Here is a 19,800-nt window from a genome sequence, read left to right as displayed (position 1 = left end):
CCTTATGTTAGAAACAGGGCAGTGTAGTCCAGCTACTCTGTCCTCCTGATAGACGGATAGAGAGCTGTGGACGTGGAGGAGAGATATTACATGCTAGGGAGGAATATTTAGTGCGTCTTATGGTCCGAAAAATACGGTAATTTCTTGGGGAAAACCATGAGTTAGAAATAACACTTTTTAAGTTTTCTTCTCTTCATACCAAGAGCTACAGAAGAATTTTCCAGAACCTGCGTTACCAGGTGGGAGTCTGAACTGACGGGTTGCGTCTTTCAGGGCTACACTAATGGAGGGATGAAGATCGGCTGCACGCAGCCTCGCAGGGTGGCGGCCATGTCTGTGGCGGCTCGAGTGGCCGAGGAGATGAGCGTGAAGCTCGGTAACGAGGTGAGGGCGGTCCCTTCGTATTAAAAACCCGGTGTTTGTGAAGACGTGGCGGTGCCGTGGGGTCACGCTTTACTTCCTGTCCAGGTGGGCTACAGCATTCGCTTTGAGGACTGCACCTCTGAGCGGACCGTGGTGAAGTACATGACGGACGGCATGCTGCTGAGGGAGTTTCTGACAGAACCCGACCTGGCCAGCTACAGGTACGCTGAGGACTCATCCCCAAACGCTTAAAAAGTTTCATTTTAATCGAATAGTTAACTCAAGATTAATCGCATATTTTATCTTTTTATTTCTGAAAGTGTAAAAGCCTATTCGGGCATTTTAATATGCAATTTTGCAGTGAAAATAAAATACTAATAAAAAAAACGTGCTTGTACAAATAATATTTTTATTTTTTGTTTTTCAAGCACTTTATAGAATTAGAATGAAAACATCATGGAGCCATAAAATGATAAACTCTGACCTATAACGGCTAAATCACTAATCATAACACCCTGATGTTCACACAATGTGTAAACAAATTAATATTTCATGCCGAAATATTTTTTTTTTTTGCCTCTTAAAGAAACATAGACATGGTATTAAGCATTTACATATAAAGTAATACCAATTTTACATTTTTATGAAGTCACAAGTTTTATTGATTTTCTTAATCACACACACACACACATATAATCCTGAGCTATCAACAGTGACGGACTGGGATTAAAAAAATGGGCCTGGCATTTTCACCAACCAGCGGCCCACATGGGGACGCGCACGCACGTGCGTGCTCGTGCACGCAACACACACGTATAACTTCACATGCACGGAAATAACACACAAGTTTGTAGCCCCATTGGTGTTGAACTCTAACTTTAATATGGATAAAAACTGAACCAAGAGGCGTTTCAGTGTTTCCGCAGGAATTTGCTTAGGCGAGGCGGTGAGTTGGGGGGGAGGGGGGGCGACGACAAGTTTTGCGCACACTAAGGGGGGGAGCGGGGGGGGGGGCATATCTTTGTGTTTTTTTCCCTGCCATTCACTATATGCACGCGCAAAAGCAGCAACAAAAAACCGCGTGTTAACGTTAAATAAACATGCAAGGATATCGAGTTCGTTTTATTTTTTTCTTTATTTTTTTTTTTTTTTTTTTTTTTATGTTGGCGAGGCGGTAGCGTGAGTTTTCCACCGGGTTTCCCAGAAGGCCCGGTTCTCTGTGTTCTCCGGGTCCTGAAGCGCTCCGTTTCCGTCTCTCTGCAGCGTGGTCATCATCGATGAAGCCCACGAGCGAACGCTCCACACCGACATCCTCTTCGGGCTCATCAAGGACATCGCTCGCTTCCGACCCGACCTGAAGGTTCTGGTGGCGAGCGCCACGCTGGACACGGAGCGCTTCTCCTGCTTCTTCGATGACGCTCCTGTTTTCAGGATTCCCGGCAGGAGGTTCCCCGTCGATATTTTCTACACTAAAGTAAGTTTTATTTGGACCTCCATTAGCCTGCGGTCCTCCAAACTTCCATGTGACGAAACAATTTATCACATCATGTTACACTCTATATGCACAGGACATTTAACACAACATTAAAGACATATTTTACAATTAATGCCATTGATCACTAAAATAATAATAATAAATAAAATAAAATGTCGCTAATCCAAATAGCTTTATATCAAAGAATAAGCTAACAAGAACTGTACAACAGTATTTCCTTAATTGCATTAATTATCTAAATTTCTTTGAAGGTAATGTTTCTTAAGTGAAGTTTTGAAACCATGCAGTGTTTTGTTGTTTAATATTATTTGGGAGTGAATTACATTCACACATTGTCCTGTACCTAACTGAACGTTTTGGTTTTAACTCCAGGTAAAATAAAATGTTTTGTTGGATAATGATGTGTATCAATACTGAAGGATAGTTTTGAATATAAGGTTAAAGATGTTTTATTTGTTTTAACATTATATAAAAATATTATTAGTGAACGCAACAATCTATTTTTAACTTTTAAACACAAAAGGCTGTCCTGCATTTTGTCAACATTTGATCTAAACCCATACGAGAAAGCGACACCTGCAGCTTTATTCTGAATTACTGGTAGTTTTTTTTTTTATATTAATTGATGAAGTATTTGACCAAACCACCGAGCAATAATCAAGGTGTGAAAAAAACAAAGCATGAAGAGACCTGTTTATTCTGTTAAATTGACGTTTTCTCTGGAAACTTTTTATGGAGCTTTGTTTCTTCCTGCTTCGTGGAAAACGGACATTTATAAAGTTATTAAACTTTTCTACATTTCACCCTTTTGACCGGCTCGGCCGAAGCTCCACTTCTGCTAACTCTGTGTTTTCAGAATCATTAGTGCATCTAAATTATTATTTAATACTTGAAAAGAAAATTCACAACCCACCGCCTTTAAATGTTTCCCACAGGTTATTAAAAAGGTCTGAAGCTGTCAGCTCCAGCACTCACAGAACCCAAAAGCTGCAGGGATCAAACAAAGGAGTCTAATCTGGTTGTAATTACAGATTTAATAAATAACCGAACATGTTTTGGGCCAAAATCATTGAAAAGGCAGATTTTCCACAAATGAACTCCTTTCTGACAAAAACAATCTCTTTAGATTCTTCCAGTCAGGTTTTTCCACCACAGAAATAATTCATATATAAAGTTTTTTGTTTTTTTAGTGCTGTTTATCTCATAAATGAGATTTGGAATCTTTTCCTGGTTAGATAAAGTAGTAATAATAAATAATGATTATGATAAAGTTGATAGATTGGGTCCAAAGCCTAATGGCTACAGAGGATTTAATAAATTTGTACTTCTTTCTTCTACATTTCAAACACATTATTGAGCTGCTATTTATTTTTTTATATTTTATTTTATTTATTTAATTTAAAAAATATTTGCTTGTTTTTCTTTACTGGTCCTAGGGCGGGGCAATAAATCTATTACATTGATTAATTTGAATATGAATTTTGGTTTAAGACGTAATCAGGATTTTATTTTCTCAAATGCTCTTATTGGGCTTCCGTGAAGAGAACAGCAGCAATGCTGAATTAATCTTTAGGAAAATATATTGTCAAAATATTGTAAAGAGGAGATTTTAATTAACTCATTTACTTATTTTTTTAAGCCAGTCTGAAGTTCCAACAGTGAAGTGAAGCCTGTTTTTAGCTCATTGTGTAAAACCACCAGCAGCAAACATTTAGTTATATTTTCATTGTTTACAACGGCAGGGCGGCCATCTTGGTTTAGCAGCATGTTTCACAGCTTGGATTTTATGTGAACTCCCAGGAGAAATATTTGACATAAAAGTATTTTAACATAATTTCTTTTAAAATCCATTAATCGAATTTGGTGTATTCAACATCGCCCGGCCCTAGTATTATATTGTTCTCGTTTCTTTAAATCTTATTTTCCAGCGATGTTTGAAATAAACTCACCTCAGCTTTGTGTCACTTGGGAGTTTTTGATCTAAGTGAGTAAAAATCACACGTGGTGTTCCTCAAGGCTCAATTTTTAAGACCCTTTCAGTTCATAAATTCTCTCTTTAGCTCAGATTAGGGACGATTATAACATTAAATCAATGCTGACGACACAATTACTCTGCCACCACATGTCTTAGCGATTTGTTTTTTATGAAATGGGAAGTTTTTACTGTTGCCCTTATTGTACTGCTGGTCTTTAATGATGTTTTCTTCACATTTTGCCCCTTTACTTCTGTATAAAGCGCTTTGAATTATTGAACTGCATGAATATTGCTGTAGAAACCAACTCCTGAGCTTAAAACCTGACATTCGTGTTTTCCTGTTTTGCTGCGAAGGCTCCGGAGGCCGATTACCTGGATGCCTGCGTGGTTTCAGTGCTGCAGATTCACGTCACCCAGCCTCCCGGGGACATCCTGGTCTTCCTCACCGGACAGGTACTGTTGTAGAAATATGGTGTTTAACGTTAGACTTTTAAAATGCTCCTGATCCTCAGTTGCCCTGAGAGGACATTAAACTCAGCTGGACAATATTCACTAATGAAGTGATTTTATTCAGACGTGTCAGAGTAAAGAGGCCGAACACAAACGCATGCGTGATTTTTATTTGAAAAACATTTAGAAGAACCAGTGACCTTTTATCAAATACAATCTATTATCGATTTTTCTTTCAATATCAGTTAGGGCTGAACAATTAATCACATTTGCAATATAATCACAATCTTTAAAAAAAACAATTTCCAAATTGCAGAGGTCTGCAGTTTTTAGCTACATAACAATTAATGGATCACCTTTAGGTGTCGGTAAAATGGGAAGAGAGCTGCAGCAGTGAGATGATTTAATTTTATTATTTGTTTTATAGTTTATATAATTGTACTTTTTAATCAGAAACCTTCAGGAATCTCTACATAGCACTAAGTAGCGGTCAGACTGTTTAATACATAGACTTGTTTGTTGGTAGCTCTTTATGTTCAACAAGGATTGATGTCCAACTCAATTAAAAGTTATTCTCTTGAATAATAATATTCGGATTAATAAAAACAGATACATTTCTGGTTTTTAATAGTTTACAAACATCTTTAGCTACAGGCCATTTTTGTTGCTTGTGGTTAATGCAGAAAAAAGTCCAAATTAAATCGCAATTATTGTTATAATATGTCGTAATTTAGTTCTTTGGCAAAATTGTGCAGCCCTAATGTGAAATATAGACAATCTTCAGTTATTTCATAGTATACAATATACAACGTTTACAATTCCTAATATATTTGACACTATTAATCTTTTTTTAACCCAATATACTCTACTTTCTTATAGTTGTGTTGCGATTCTGCTAATTCTATAGACAAAATGAGGCTGATGTGGGGTTTTTTTTCTCTTCCTTTCCTGAAACATTGCAACAAAATCCCGTCCACATCTGGAATTATTGCAAATCTGACTGACGATCAAGATAAGTCAAAGTTTTTGTTGCAAAACCAAGTAAATGGATTTGATTCGAGAGCCTCTGAGTTAGTTAGCAGTTAGCAGCTTTACGCAGTAGGTGGCGCTGTTCTGTGCCGTTTAAGACCGTAAACAGTGGAAACTGGACTAATGGGAATCTGAGCTGCCAGAAGTGTTTACAGTGGGAAAACGTGACCCGCTTTCTTTTTACATAACAGCTTTTGTCTTGTGTTTTGGGTCCGGTCCTTTATTGTGTTTTATTCTCGGTGTTGTCTTTATTGTTTATCAGTAAACACGTCTGATCCGGGTTAGGAAACCGATCTCAAGTTTACAAAGGTTCATGATGAATCTGGTCCTGTTTTCATTCTTAATCTGACTGAAAGCTAAATGGGTCTGTGACGTGTAAAAATCCCGACACGGTGTCTCGATTACGGCTCGGATCGTCTTCGATTCAAGACCCCGGGCGACCCGGCATCGGTGAGGCGGCATCGAGAGGATCGGTGCGACTAACGGACTCTGTGTTTTGCAGGAGGAGATCGAAGCGTGCTGCGAGATGCTGCAGGAGAGATGCCGGCGTCTCGGGTCCAAGATCGCCGAGCTGGTGGTCCTCCCCATCTACGCCAACCTGCCGTCCGACATGCAGGCCAAGATCTTCAGCCCGACTCCTCCTGGAGCCCGGAAGGTGAGTCCCACTGCTGGTCGTCTGCACGCGGTTTCCCTGAGCCCAGGCTGTGGGTCAGACTGTGGGTCGGACTGTGACGTCTCCGCCGTCCCTCCTAGGTGGTGGTGGCCACCAACATCGCAGAAACCTCGCTGACCATAGACGGCATCATCTACGTCATCGACCCCGGCTTCTGCAAGCAGAAGAGCTACAACGCGCGCACCGGCATGGAGTCGCTCATCGTCACGCCCTGCTCACGCGTACGCTCTTACTCACTCTCCTTAACCTTTCACCAGGTTTTATACGATCAGCTGTAAATTTAATCGTTTTATCTTTATTTCCAAGCTGCTCTTGTGGAAATTGCTTGTTTAAAGACTTTCCTGGAGTTGCTTCAAAATCAAATTACGGACATTTATTGGATGAAGTGTAGCTGCTGCTGCCTCAAATACAAATAAGCTCATTCTGCTCCGTTGTTAATGATGGTTGAACTGATTTCTAGAGGAAAGAGGAAGCTGCTGAGCAGCAGAACCAGAACCAGAGTCTCCTCTGACCCATCCTCCTTAACGCCTCGGCTGATTTCATTATAAACCTTTACATTTATAGAGTTCTGTCTCTTTTTCTCCCCTTCTGACGTTAAATCAGACTAAAATGTTCCCATTTTGTGGCTGTTTGGATTTTTATTTGCTAAAAAACAAAAGATTTCTCTCTGCAAAAAGAAAACTAAAAATAAGTAATTTTTTCTTGAAGTGAATGTATTTGCCCTTGATTCGAGCAGGTAAATAAAAAATTTTGCCAATGGAATGAGTATTTTTACCCCTAAAGTAAGATAATTAGACATCCTGCACTTGAAATAAGACGATGGACTCAACTCAACTCAAACTTTATTTATAAAGCACATTTAAAACAAGCGGGGTTGACCAAAGTGCTGTACAGATAAAAGATAAAAACTGAATGCTAAAATACATAAACACAATGCAAAAAGAAAATTTGAAAGCAGATAAAATATAATAGGATAAATGTTTCAATTTAAATAAAATGTTAAAATAAAATATAATTATAATTTGTCAAATGTCCACCTAGACTTGATTAAAAGCCAGGGAAAAGAAATGTGTTTTTAGAGAGGATTTAAAAACCTCCAAGGAGCCTGACGATTGAATATGCCAAGACAAGTTGGAGACGATGGAGATGAATTGTTCCTATTTTAAGTGCAAAAATCTTATTCCATTCGCAAATAGTCTTATTTAGCTGCTCAAATCAAGGAAAATACACTAATTTCAAGAAAATTCTGCTTACTTTTAGTTGCCGTTTTGCAGTTTAGTTTCCAGATCCTTGAAGGCATCATGTTCTGCTGCGGGAACGTCCAGTTAGCATACGGTCCAGGAAGGAGACGGGTTCTGTGCCCCAGAGATGAGCGGGTTTAGGTGTGAAACTGTGCGACTGGACCTCAGAACTTTATTATCCAAAGTGAAACGAGTCCAACATGGGCTGAAAGGGAGAAGAACCAACAGAAAGACCTTCGTTCCTGGAGACGTGTCCTGTTGTCTGATGACACTGAAGTGTTCGGCCGTCATAACCGTCGTCTTCTGGACTAAAATAGGAAGCTGGACCTCAAAAATCCTCTTTACCCTGAGATATGAGAAGGGAAAGTGACGGCAGCGCTTTCAGAAAGTCACTGTGTAAAAACCGTGATATCGTTGTTGATTCTGCTGCATGTTTAGTGTTTTTTATTAGTCCATCTTTGCTCATTATGCGTCTCCTGCTGTCAGGCGTCGGCCAATCAGAGAGCAGGACGAGCAGGCAGAGTGGCTGCTGGGAAATGTTTCCGCCTCTACACGGCCTGGGCCTTCAAACACGAGATGGAGGAGACGACGGTGCCCGAGATCCAGAGGACCAACCTGGGAAACGTGGTCCTGCTGCTGAAGAGTTTAGGTGACGATGATGATGATGATGCTGCTGCTGCTGATGATGATGATGCTGCTGCTGATGATGATGATGATCTTCCAGCTGACTCTTCTTCTTCTTCCCTGCAGGAATCAATGATCTCATCCACTTTGACTTCATGGACCCGCCTCCCCATGAGACGCTGGTTCTGGCCTTGGAGCAGCTCTACGCTTTGGGAGCTCTGAACCATCTAGGAGAGCTCACAAAGGTTCGCTCTGTGCGCCTTTCTGGTTTTTTTGTTACAGCTTGAAGGAATCAGGAGCTTAGCTTTGCTTTCTGGAGCCAGCTGACTGGCAGTGTGCAGCAATGAGGGCAAAGCTGGGAACGCTGTAAGGAAATGTTTCGGCCCTTTTTGAATCTGTAACGTTTTAAAACCGCAGCGCACCTTGATGAAGGACGGTAAGGCGCTCAGAACCACATCCACCCTCCGCCCACCTAGATGCGCTCAGCCTGATCATGAATAGAGCAACTGTTCCAGGCTGAGCGTGTTGCCGTGTTTACTGATGGTGGCGGTGCAGCGGGGCGTGATGCACGCTGCAGCTGCACTGAAACGTCGCGCATCGCCTGCGTAGGAGCCGAGCTAAACCCGCATGGCGGTGGCCTCAGGCATGCTTGGCTCTACGTCATGAATCTGCTTCCCGACTCTCTTCCTCTGCATCTTAACGCTGATTTTTCTCATCGGGAGGCAAAACAGAGGTCAAAGGTCAGGTCTTAATTAATCCTCTAAACAGCCAGCCTGTCTAGGAAGGGATGGACCGACATAAACGCCTCATCTATGCAGTAATGACGAATGTAAACAGGCAGCAACGGTTAAATCCATGCCTCCTGAATTATTTAGATAACTGAATTATTACTATGATGAAGAATGACAACAGTTTATTTCAGAGTCACATTAAGATCAATATTTTAGGCAATCTGTTGCTTTGATGTGGGACAAACAAGGGATCTGATTGGCTCTAAAGATCCTTCACAATTAGAGGGTAACGGTAACTTTTAGATTCAAAACAGGGTCTTCTGGCTCAGTTTGTCTCCCTGGAGCCTGCAATGTTTTTACTAAAAAAAATTTTTGGTGTTGTTCCCAATTCAGTGTCCTCTGCTGTGACTAAGAGATTAATAACTTTGGATTATCCATAAGCGCTGTTTACCTTTTGTGGGTGGGTAATGAGAGTAGAACAACTTGATTATAATGGCATATAGGCTTAGATTACCTAGTGTAAGGTAAACTAAATTAATGTGTGCATAAGAGTCTAATTGTATTTAATCAGTTGCATCCAGAATTGTAGAAAAATGCTAAAACTATGATCTAGTGTGATGAAAGTGATTTGTGAAGCATCCATGCTGATTATGAAGTGTTCCAGCACACGAGCCCGTTAAAGGCCCATACCATGATTATTACTGCTGAGAATTGATTACATAGACAATACATTATCATTGTAAGCAATGAATGGAAAACATTACAGCTTAGGGTTCTAAAACTAAAACCATCTCCTTTAAAAACATGTAAGCAGCTCCGTTCTGCCCCGGTTACTCAAGGTCAACGCCTGCGTGTTTTCTCTGCAGGACTGTAAATGTTTGCTTTACGAGCTGTTACTGGTACGTCTGCCAATGCAGCTGATAATAGCAGGGTGTGAGGAGGAGGAAGAGGAGGAGGAAGGCTCAGATCCAGAGGATACCAGGGTGTGATTACTTTGTCTCTGCTCTGGGTCTCAATAAAGTGCAGGAACTTGATGAAATCAACGTTTCCTTTATTTAATAAGCAACTGGGGGATCAGTTATCAATGTGTTCCACATCAGATGAAAGAGAAAATGGAAATAAAAGGAAGGATAAACAAAATAAATCAGTTATTTAAGACCAGCATAAAAGCCGACCCGTCCTACTGGATCGTCTGAGAACAGGTCGGGTGTAACGTTGCTGTGCTGATGATCCTCTGCTCTCCTCTAACCAAGCGATGATTCACTGTTTACTAACCGGGCAGGTTGTGTTAATGACTGATCTCCAGACTGGTTTATCTACGCTGAAGCTGATTGTTTTTTGTTTGGGTCCAGCTGGGGCGAAGGATGGCCGAGTTACCGGTGGATCCGATGCTGAGCAAAATGATCCTGGCCTCTGAACAGTGAGTGTCCCAAGCTTTTGCCTCACAGCAGACACAGACGCTTACTTTCTGAGCTCGGCCTCTCTGGTGCTGATGAAAGGAGCTCAGGCCCGTCGGTGCCTCCTTCTAACGCTGTTATATTTGTGCATTTCCAGGTACAAGTGTTCAGAGGAAGTGTTGACCATCGCAGCCATGCTCTCGGTGAACAACTCCATTTTCTACCGGCCCAAAGACAAAGTGGTGCACGCCGACAACGCCAGGATGAACTTCGTGGTGCCGGGCGGAGACCACATGGTGCTGCTCAACGTCTACACACAGGTGAGAAGGTCCTGGAGCTGCATTTATTCATCCGACATGCAGCAGCAGAACTGATTCACCTCCGGTTGGAGAAGCAGGACCAGGCCGAGTGTTGCCGGGCAGACTTGGCGGACATCCTCTGGGAGCGCTGATTGGAGGCAGGGCCCGGTGCTGATGGGTCGAGCGTATTAATGAGCAAATAAAGTAAATTGGCCAAAGAGTACCTTACCTCTGTTGTTCCTGCACAGGTGGAACAAAGTCACCTTCATAAAACAATATATAAAAGATACTGTAAGCAGCACATAATAAATCTAAAACCTCTTTTAAGACCTAATGTTAGCTGAAAAGTAAGAAATAATGTTTTCAAAGGGTTTACTTTATTTAAAGGAGACTTATCCTGCTTATTCACTTTTAAATCATGTAGCTGTGGTCTGTATAAAGCGTAACTGCAACGCTTTGGTCTAAATTCTTCGTTATTGTTGCTCAAACAGTCTTTGTGAGAACAACCTGTTCTGGTTCCGTCTCTTTAAATGCAAAGGAGCTGCAGCCTGCAGAGCGTTCCACTCCACCCCATCGGCCATTTTTGTAGTCTGCTGGGGGACGGCGTCATGAACTGTGTGGGTTAATGACACCAAACAATCACGTTGCCGTCCTTCAGCTTGGACAACAAAACCGCTCAGAGGAATAAAAATGCCGGATCCTTGACCTTCTTTAGCAGTTCTGTGGCAAAAACTTTGATTAAAAAATGTAATGGAGAAAACCGAAAAGCTTGAAAAATATGACTTAAACCGAATATCATGATATCTATGCAGCTCCTGGAGAGACTACATTCAACTGTAGTCCAAGAGGCTCCAAGTACACAACAAAAATGGATTTAAGGGCTGAAAAAGTGGATTTTGAATGAAATGTCCCCTTTAAAACACCAACATTAAACAGTAATTCCACAAAAACCGTTACAATAAATGAATAAATTCTATTACAACGTGAGGTAATGTTGACCAGTCTGGTGGGTTTTTAGCCGTCTCTCTAAAGGAGATTTAAAGACTCCTCCTGATGACGTGGTTCTGTCCACCTCTTCTGGTCTGATCTTGATGCCTCCTGGTCGCCGTCCTTTGGGTTTTCCAGGCACGTCCCTCTGGGAGGAGACGCCGGGGAAGACACAGAACTCCCTGGAGGGACTGCACTGCAAAAAGGGAACTAAAAATAAGTAAAATTTTCATGAAATGAGTGTATTTGTCCTTGATTTGAGCAGGTAAATGTGGAACAAGCTTTTTGCACTTAAAATAGGATCAACTCATCTCCATCATCTTATTTCAAGTGCAGTATGTCTACTAATCTTAGTTTAGGCGCCAAAATACTCATTCCTTTGGCAGACAATCTTATTTACCTGCTCAAATAAAGGACGGATACACTCATTTCAAGAAAATTTGACTTATTTTTAGTTCCCTTTTTGCAGTTTCCATCTGGTTCGATGAGGAGAAATCAGACTTCATGCAGAAGACTAATGAGTATTTAATCATGTTTTCCTAGTACTGGACCGTGGTGAAATCTCCTGGTTTTATTAAAGTTAGAGTGGTTCTTCCATCTGTCTGCCCAACTTGTCTGCTGCTGTCTTTTTAACATCTTTATTGTTCGGTTGAAGAGACTCTAGGCGTCTGAAACATGAAAACGTGGACTTGTAGAAGACGTACGCTTCAGATAAAAGGCAGATTTCTATCTGCTTGCTGCGGGGCTTCTCTCAGCCGTCTTTGTTCCTAACTGCAGTCGTGATGTGCTTCTTCCTCAGTGGGTGGAGAGCGGTTTCTCCACGCAGTGGTGCTACGAGAACTTCATCCAGTTCCGCTCCATGAGGAGAGCCCGGGACGTCCGGGATCAGCTGGAGGGTCTGATGGAGCGCATCGAGGTGGAGGTGGTCAGCTGCAACGGAGACAACATGCCCATTCGCAAGGTCAGTCCAGCCGGCTTAGATCAGGTTTTAAAACGACTTCCTGCTTCAACAGGAAGTCTGGGAAATTCTGTGCAGCAAACCGGTTCTCCTCAACATATCCGTCCTATTTTTGTGCCACACCAAGTCTCACATTCACAGATCGATCTGTTACCAGACTGAATGGATTTTCCATCTGGAGGGTTTGTCTGTGTGTGACGGCACCAATAAGGTGGTCAGAGGAAACCGCCGTCTCCTTTATGCCAAACGCCTTTTAAAGCATCAACAGCATCGGGTTTACATGCAAAGTCTACGGTGGACGCGCCTCATGGGGCTTCCAAAGGCCCCAAACTTCACATTTTTAAACTTTTAACCTGTTTAGTGCTGCAAATCTGGCTTGACACGTTTAGCGCCTATAGAGCGGCCGACACAACAGTTAGAAAATTTGAACTTTTGCCGCCGGGCGTCAACCAATCAGAGGGACTCCGCTTTGTGACTTCACTGAAAAATGTTAACATCTAGATGGCCACTAACCTGAGACAGGTGGACAGACGCCAGCTCGCGCACAGCTCCTATAGAAGGTGGTGAAACTCACCAGACTCAAAACGCCTGTAAATTATCTGCTGAATTCAGACACGGCGCAGATTATATTATATTATTCAGTAAACAAAGCCAAGCCGCTCTCTTGATTTGATCAGCGGTTTTCCAAAGAGTCCGGCAGAGGAAAAGAAGTAGCTCCTCCCAACAGGAGCCACTTTACCAGACTTTTATGTGCACAACCGTCCAAATTGAGGCATTGGACGCTTTTTTGATGCTTAAAAGCCGTTTGGTCTGAAAGCAGCATCAGATAAAATCGGCTAAACAAAAGAGTTGAATAAAAAAAAAAAGAAGACTCAAGTTTCCCGTGCGCTTTCAGAAAGACTCGACACCTTCTAGTCAAAGAGGAAACAGCAGAGTCAGCTCATTGGCAGGAAGGACTCTTCAGGGAAAAGACTCTTCAGATCTGATCTTGGTGTTTTTCATCCACTAATGTTTCAAACAGGTTCTGAGGAAGATCGAGGTTCTGGGAGCTCTTCTGAGAAACAGGAGATATTAGACCTATTTAAAGAAAAAGGAAAGAACTTCAATAAAGATGTGATGGACAAACTGAGGATCTGTTCATATCGCATGGTGGAATTAGATCTCTGCAGTGGGATTTAAAAACAAGAAACAAATGAAGAGTAAATAAAAGAAATAGTTGCACTAGTATGAATTATTAGCTCATAATAATGCGCCACTATATGCAGATCCCTCTCTAATATTCACTTAGTGTCTCTTTATCCAATTCAGCTGCACATAATCTGTATTTATCAGCTAACATCAGATTTATCTGGTCAGGTTCTTTGTTTCTGGCACAGACCCGGTTATTAAGCACAGTCCATTCATTTTCACTTTCACTTTCACTAATGTTGGCGTCATGTTAGAATATCCACCTGCATCCAATTTCAACCATTTAACTGTTGATTTATGGTGAAGTTAAAGAATTTCCATCTTGTTTTATGTATTTTATGCAGTAACACCCGGCAGTGAAACAGACCCACATAATGATACGACCACCACCATGCTTCATGGGTGGTGCTGTGTTCTTTGGGTAGAAACTCTTGGTTCCTTTAAATTCAATTCAATTTTATTTATATAGCAGCAATTCATAGCACACGTCATCTCAAGGCTCTTTCCAAAGTCAGCTTCTTTGGGTAGAGCGATATTCAATGATTTTAGTTAATTTATGTTTACTTTTGAACCTTTAATCGTATTTAAAGCCCAAAACAAAGACATTCCTGTGCATAATGAGCGCCTGGAAACTTCAGACAAGAATGAATACAGGTCAGGGTTTGTGTTTAAGTTGGTTAAACTTTACGTTAAACCTTCTTTATAATCCTCTTATCTGAAAAAATATTCCCGCCTGCAGCAATGTGGGACAGGAGGGGTCGGGTACGTTTACACTCGGAAAACACGTCTTTAAGAAGCTAAGTGGCAGAAAAAAAATCAGTGACACGTGAGTCACGTTGGGTCAAAAAAGGAATCTTTCTTTATTAATATAAAGATCTCATTGGTGTAGTCATGCTTTGTGCTTCCATGAAACGTTTTGTGGCTGTAAACAGGAGAAGCGGTGGAGAAACAGAGGAGCTGTAGTTGTTTTTGGGAGGCGGTCTATCAGCTCCAAAGCCACAGAGAAACCCAACACCCTGCGCTTATCTGAGGCGCTGCAGGGGTGTGTTCATCACAAGCAGCAGATCCAGAACAATGACGCCTCCAGAGTCTGACCGCTGGCAGCTTCTGCTCCAGCTTGTTCCGGAGAGGAGCTCATTACTGGGGGGGGGGTGTTCTGTTTGAAAAAGTGAAATGTTCCTCACGCCTCTGAGAACATTCAGAGAAAAGGAATCCCTAGAACAGTACGGGCCTCAGCCCTTTGCATTTATCATATAATTGCTTTTTTACAGCCGTTAAAATACCACATTAGTTTCACTAATGTGATTTACTGAGTAGTTGTGTCCAGTAAAACTGATCTGTCAAGCACCGTTTATAGCATTTCTGCACATGTTTTATTGTCATTAATAGTGTTTTACTGTCCTGACAGCTGAGGCTGCCATGGAGTGTCAGGTTAGGTTGGTAAATGGTGAAAAAACTTAATATTCCTCTGCTGCATTATTGACGGCAGTAAAGGAAGGACAGACTGAATGTGATTCTCACAAATAACAGAAATGAGTCGTTTGTTTGGCCGTTCTTAGCCACGGCGGAGGAGTTTGACTCGGGTCACAGCTGACAGACGTTTGGTTTCAGAAAACAACGAGAGGTTATGAGATCTGATGTAGTTCTCATCTCAGACTGAGACGTTTTCTCTAGGTTCTGTAGGTCTCATTAGGAATATCTGTAGAAATAAAGGTTAAATAAAAATCAAATCAGCCTGGGGGAAGAAACTAGCTACATTTACATGGACAAAAGTAATCGGAATAAAAAAGCGTTGTGTAAACAAGCCAGTCAGAATATTGTGATCGGATTAAACTCAATGGGAATAAAATTGTAATCTGAATGAGACGGTGGTTTATGCCGATTAACGCGTCAGGCTCAGGTTATTCTGAATGTGGCAAACTGACCCGACGTAAACGTGACGTATTTCTGCTTTGAGTGACGGAAACATGTCGGGAAGTAAAACTATCTGCGCTCCAGATACAACCGTTCTAGTCAAAATATTAAAAGATCTTAAATTCATTTATTCAGTAAGATTTCAACCGTAATTGGAACATTGTGCAAGACCATGCCGGGCGCCCAGAAGGCAAACAAGCAATTTTTTGTTGTTCAGCAAAGACGGAAGTTCTTCTTCTTCTGTGTTGTTGTTTTTTTAGGGGAATCTGATAACTGGTTCTATTCTGCATAAAGGTGCATTTACACCCACATTATGATCTGATTAATTGATTGTGTGCCCATATAAACGATGCAAACACATTATTTTTACTTTTTTTTTTTTTTTATCTGAATACATTTCAATCCGATCGTGAAATTTTATGCATACAAACAAAGCTCCTCTCTCTTTGGGGACTGGTTTAAGCAAATAAGTCTCTGTAGCGCTACCTGGAGATAAAAGCTTAAAAAAGGAGTGTCCACACTTTATGCCTTAAAATCATAAGGTGTAAAGCACTTAAGAGCCACGAAAACAGTTCAAAAGTTATTAAAGTTATATAATATAAAGTTTGAAAATAAATCATCATCTGTCTGGTTAATAACTCAGAATTAATTTCTGTTGTACCTCATTTTTTTTTTTGTCTTTTTGTTTGAAAACGTTGCAATAAAAGATAGAAAGTGTCTGAGTTGCTCCAGCACACCGGACCACAACCCAGAACCCCCGTGGGGTCTGCAGAACCTGGAGGTTCTGCAGGACGTCCAGTCTCTGCTGGACCTTCTTCAGAACAGCGTCCACGTGTGTGAGGACCAGCTCAGGCCCCCAGAAAGGACGGTTCCTAGGAACCATGTAGGGATCCACAGCAGGGTGTTGCTGAGGAGGGTGAGGGGAGACAGAGTGATCTGCTCCTTCCCTGGAGGGACAGACCACTCTCTAGTCTGTGAGAGAGAAGCTGCTGTTTGTTTTACGGCTTTGCATATTTGCATATTTCTGCATAGCACCGTGACTTGGAAATAACGGCTGTAAAACCCAGTGATGGATTTTAGCAAACAGGATGTTTACTGAGCCCGATCTCAGCTCAGGTTCTGATCTTCTGGCTCCGTTCTGCTGAGTCACACAAGGAAGCAGAGAAGTTATTTTCCCAGGATCCTTCTGGACTTCAGACTCTGACCGTCCAGAATATTTCCACTTCTGCTGCTTGTTCCCTGAATGAGCTGCTCAGCAAAAACCCAGCGAGACGCATTTGTTTGTGGTGCAGTGGGTAAATAAAATATTTGCTCTTTCAGTGCCGCTCTGTGTCCGAAGGGAAATGGTTTGGATCGTTTACGGGGAATTCAACTGGAAGGACCAGTTTCTAGCCTGCTGACTCACATGTGCTTTGTTTCTTTTTAAAGCCTCCTATAAAACAACAAACACAGTTACAGTGACTTGCAGAAATATTCATACCCAGTAAACCTTTCCACATAAGTCGCATTACAGCCACAAACATAAATGTTTTATCGGAATCTGACGTTGAAGACCAACACAAAGTCGTTTACAGACAGAAAATTATACATGATTTAAAATTTTTTTACAAATAAAACTGAAAAAATGCGCTGTGCAAAAGTATTGAGCCCCTTTTCTCTTGAGTGTAACCGGTTTCCTTCAGAAGTTGCCTGATGATCGCTGATGACTGAACAGAGTCCACCTGAGTGGGATCTGATCTCAGCACAGCTACAGCTGCTCTGTGACGCCTCAGAGGTTCTCAGAATATTGGAGCAAACAGCATCATAAAGACCAAGGAACACAGCAGACAGGTCAGAGATAAAGTTGTGGTTTAAAGCAGGTTTAGGCTATAAAAAGATTTCCTAAGCTTTGAACGCCTTTGAATCATCTGGACATGGAAAGAGGAACGGCTGTAAACCAAGACAAGGCCGTACACCTGAACTTACAGGTAGAACAAGGACAGAACTGCTCAGAGATGCAGCCAAGAGGCCCATGGTGACTCTGGAGGAACTGCAGAGATCCACAGCTCAGGTGGGAGAATCTGTTCACAGGACGACTGACAGTCGTGGACAAATGTGGTCTTTATGGAAGAGTGGCGAGAAGAAAGCCGTTGCTGAAAGAAAACCATAAGAAGTCCCGTTTGCAGTTTTCCTGTTTGCAGCCGTGTTGGAGACACGGAAGAAGGAGCTTTGGTCAGATGAGACCAAAACTGACCTTTCTGGCCAAAATGCAAAACACACCGTCCCCACTGTCAGACATGGTGGTGGCAGCATCATGCTGTGGGGCTGCTTCTCTTCAACAGGGACAGGGACGATGGATGGAGCCAAATTCAGGGTGATCCTGGAAGAAAACCTGCTGGAGTCTGCAGAAGACCTGAGACTAGGGCGGAGGTTCACCTTCCAGCAGGACAACCACCCTGAACATGAAGCCAGGGCTGCAATGGAACGGTTTAAAACATATTATATGAGTTAGAATGGCCTAGTCAAAGTCCAGACCTAAACACAATCCAGAATCTGTGACAAGATCTGAAAACTGCTGATCACAAACTCTCTCCATCTAATCTGACTGAGCTTGAGCTGTTTTCAAAAGCAGAATTTGCAGAACTTTCAGTCCCTAGAAGCTGGTAGAGACAAACCCTGAAGACTGGCAGCAAGAGCTGCTTCTACAAAGTATTGACCTGTCGAGCTGAATACTTTTGCACAATGCCCTTTTAGGGTTTTTTATTTAGTTTAAAAGATAACACGTGTAATTTTCTGTCTACTTTATAACTGTAAAGAACTTTGTGTTGGTCTTTCACTTCAGATTCCAACAAAATATATTTGTCTGTGTTTGTAATGTGACAAAATGTGGAAAAGTTCACTGCAAGTCACTGTATTTCCTCTCTGAAGTTCCCTCTGAATAAATATCGTTTTCCACTGCATATAGTTTACCGGGTTAAGTTTGGGGGGCCATTTAATTTATGCTCTGCACGGCGATGACTCTGAACCCGCTCTTCCTCGCAGGCGGTGACGGCCGGCTACTTCTACCACACGGCTCGGCTCAGTAAAGGCGGCTACAAGACGGTGAAGCACCAGCAGACGGTCTACGTCCACCCCAACAGCTCGCTGTTCGAGGAGCAGCCCCGCTGGCTCATCTACCACGAGCTCGTCTTCACCACCAAGGAGTTCATGAGACAGGTGCGCCGCCTCAGATACCTGAGCTGTTGGTTCCTGCGCCCGGCTGCAGGCGGCTCTCACATGCAGAATAATGTTTGAAATGTAAACAGCACGCCTTAAAGTCTTTCCACTGGGGAAACATTAGACAGGAAGTGTCCTGCTGGGATCAAACCTGCAAACAAAGCTGTAAATGGAATCTTTTTTTTTTATTATTATATTTGCCTCCAGGCAGCCAGACTTCCCTGAAGTCTGTTTAAATTGTCTCCATCATCAGTTCTCCAGCTTCTCTGAACTCATTTGGCTGCTGTTTGACTCCAGATTCACAGCAGCCCGTTGTAACGCCGACCTTTGAATCATTCAAGCATAAAACCACTCCCAAACACAAGAGATGATGGTGTGTTGAACCTTTGAGCCGTTTGTTGCCTGCAGCTTGTTGCAAAGATGCACATTTTTCCTCATTTATTTACCTGAATCTAAGAAAAACACACAAAGATGACAGATTTTAGCTCCAACCAAGTGATTCCCACAGATATCCATTAATGGTGCCAATATGTTAGCATTAATTAAAACATGTTACTATTTAGGCTCCCTGCACTGCAAGAAGGGAACTAAAAGTGACTAAAATGTTGAATTCAGTGTATCTGTCCTTGATTTGAGCAGATAGATAAGATGATCTGCCAATGGAATAAGATTTCTGCACTTAAAATAGGAACAACTCATCTCCATCATTTTATTTCAAGAGCAGTATATCTAATTATATTATTTTAAGTGTCAAAATCTTGTCAAAATACTCTAAATTCAACAAAACTTTAATTACTCTTAGGGCAAATAAAAAAATAGAGAAGTTAATTTACTGCAAAAAGTTGATTCTAAAGGACTTTTAATGTGGAAATGTTTGCTGTGGGCATGCTGAGGCCGACACTACACTGAAAACAGAACAAAGTAAAATGTTCTTGAAATGAGTGCATTTGCCCTTAATTTGAGCTGGTAAATAAGATAATCTGCCAATAGAATGAGTATCTGACCCCTGGAGTAAGATAATTAGGTATACTGCACTTGAAATAAGATGGAGATTCAATTCACAACACGTAATCTCAAGGCTCTTCCCAAAGTCAGACTCCATCAATCCTCCAGGTTGGTGAGAAAGTTTCCTCTCTAAGGAAACCCAGCAGGTTGCATCAAGTCTCTCCAAGCAGCATTCACTCCTCCTGAAAGAGCGTAGAGCCACAGTGGACAGTCGTCTGCATTGTTGATGGCTTTGCAGCAATCCCTCATACTGAGCATGCATGAAGCGACAGTGGA

General features: G+C 41.9%; 1 protein-coding gene across 1 annotated transcript in view; it reads left to right on the top strand.

Annotated features, from left to right (window-relative positions):
* dhx16 (DEAH (Asp-Glu-Ala-His) box polypeptide 16) overlaps positions 1 to 19,800 on the top strand; it is a 28,673-nt gene that overhangs the window by 7,597 nt on the left and 1,276 nt on the right. Inside the window, exons 9-20 of the mRNA XM_036135497.1 lie at positions 274 to 384; positions 469 to 584; positions 1,627 to 1,837; positions 4,188 to 4,286; positions 5,815 to 5,967; positions 6,066 to 6,206; positions 7,713 to 7,875; positions 7,977 to 8,095; positions 9,934 to 10,001; positions 10,136 to 10,298; positions 12,064 to 12,225; positions 18,346 to 18,519. Coding sequence (XP_035991390.1) covers positions 274 to 384; positions 469 to 584; positions 1,627 to 1,837; positions 4,188 to 4,286; positions 5,815 to 5,967; positions 6,066 to 6,206; positions 7,713 to 7,875; positions 7,977 to 8,095; positions 9,934 to 10,001; positions 10,136 to 10,298; positions 12,064 to 12,225; positions 18,346 to 18,519 — 1,680 coding nt within the window. The remainder of the gene's footprint in view (positions 1 to 273; positions 385 to 468; positions 585 to 1,626; positions 1,838 to 4,187; positions 4,287 to 5,814; positions 5,968 to 6,065; positions 6,207 to 7,712; positions 7,876 to 7,976; positions 8,096 to 9,933; positions 10,002 to 10,135; positions 10,299 to 12,063; positions 12,226 to 18,345; positions 18,520 to 19,800) is intronic.

The sequence above is a fragment of the Fundulus heteroclitus genome, chromosome 3 (genome assembly GCF_011125445.2).
Source record: "Fundulus heteroclitus isolate FHET01 chromosome 3, MU-UCD_Fhet_4.1, whole genome shotgun sequence".
Taxonomy (NCBI): Eukaryota; Metazoa; Chordata; class Actinopteri; order Cyprinodontiformes; family Fundulidae; genus Fundulus; species Fundulus heteroclitus.
This window is presented reverse-complemented; position numbering and strand designations above follow the sequence as displayed.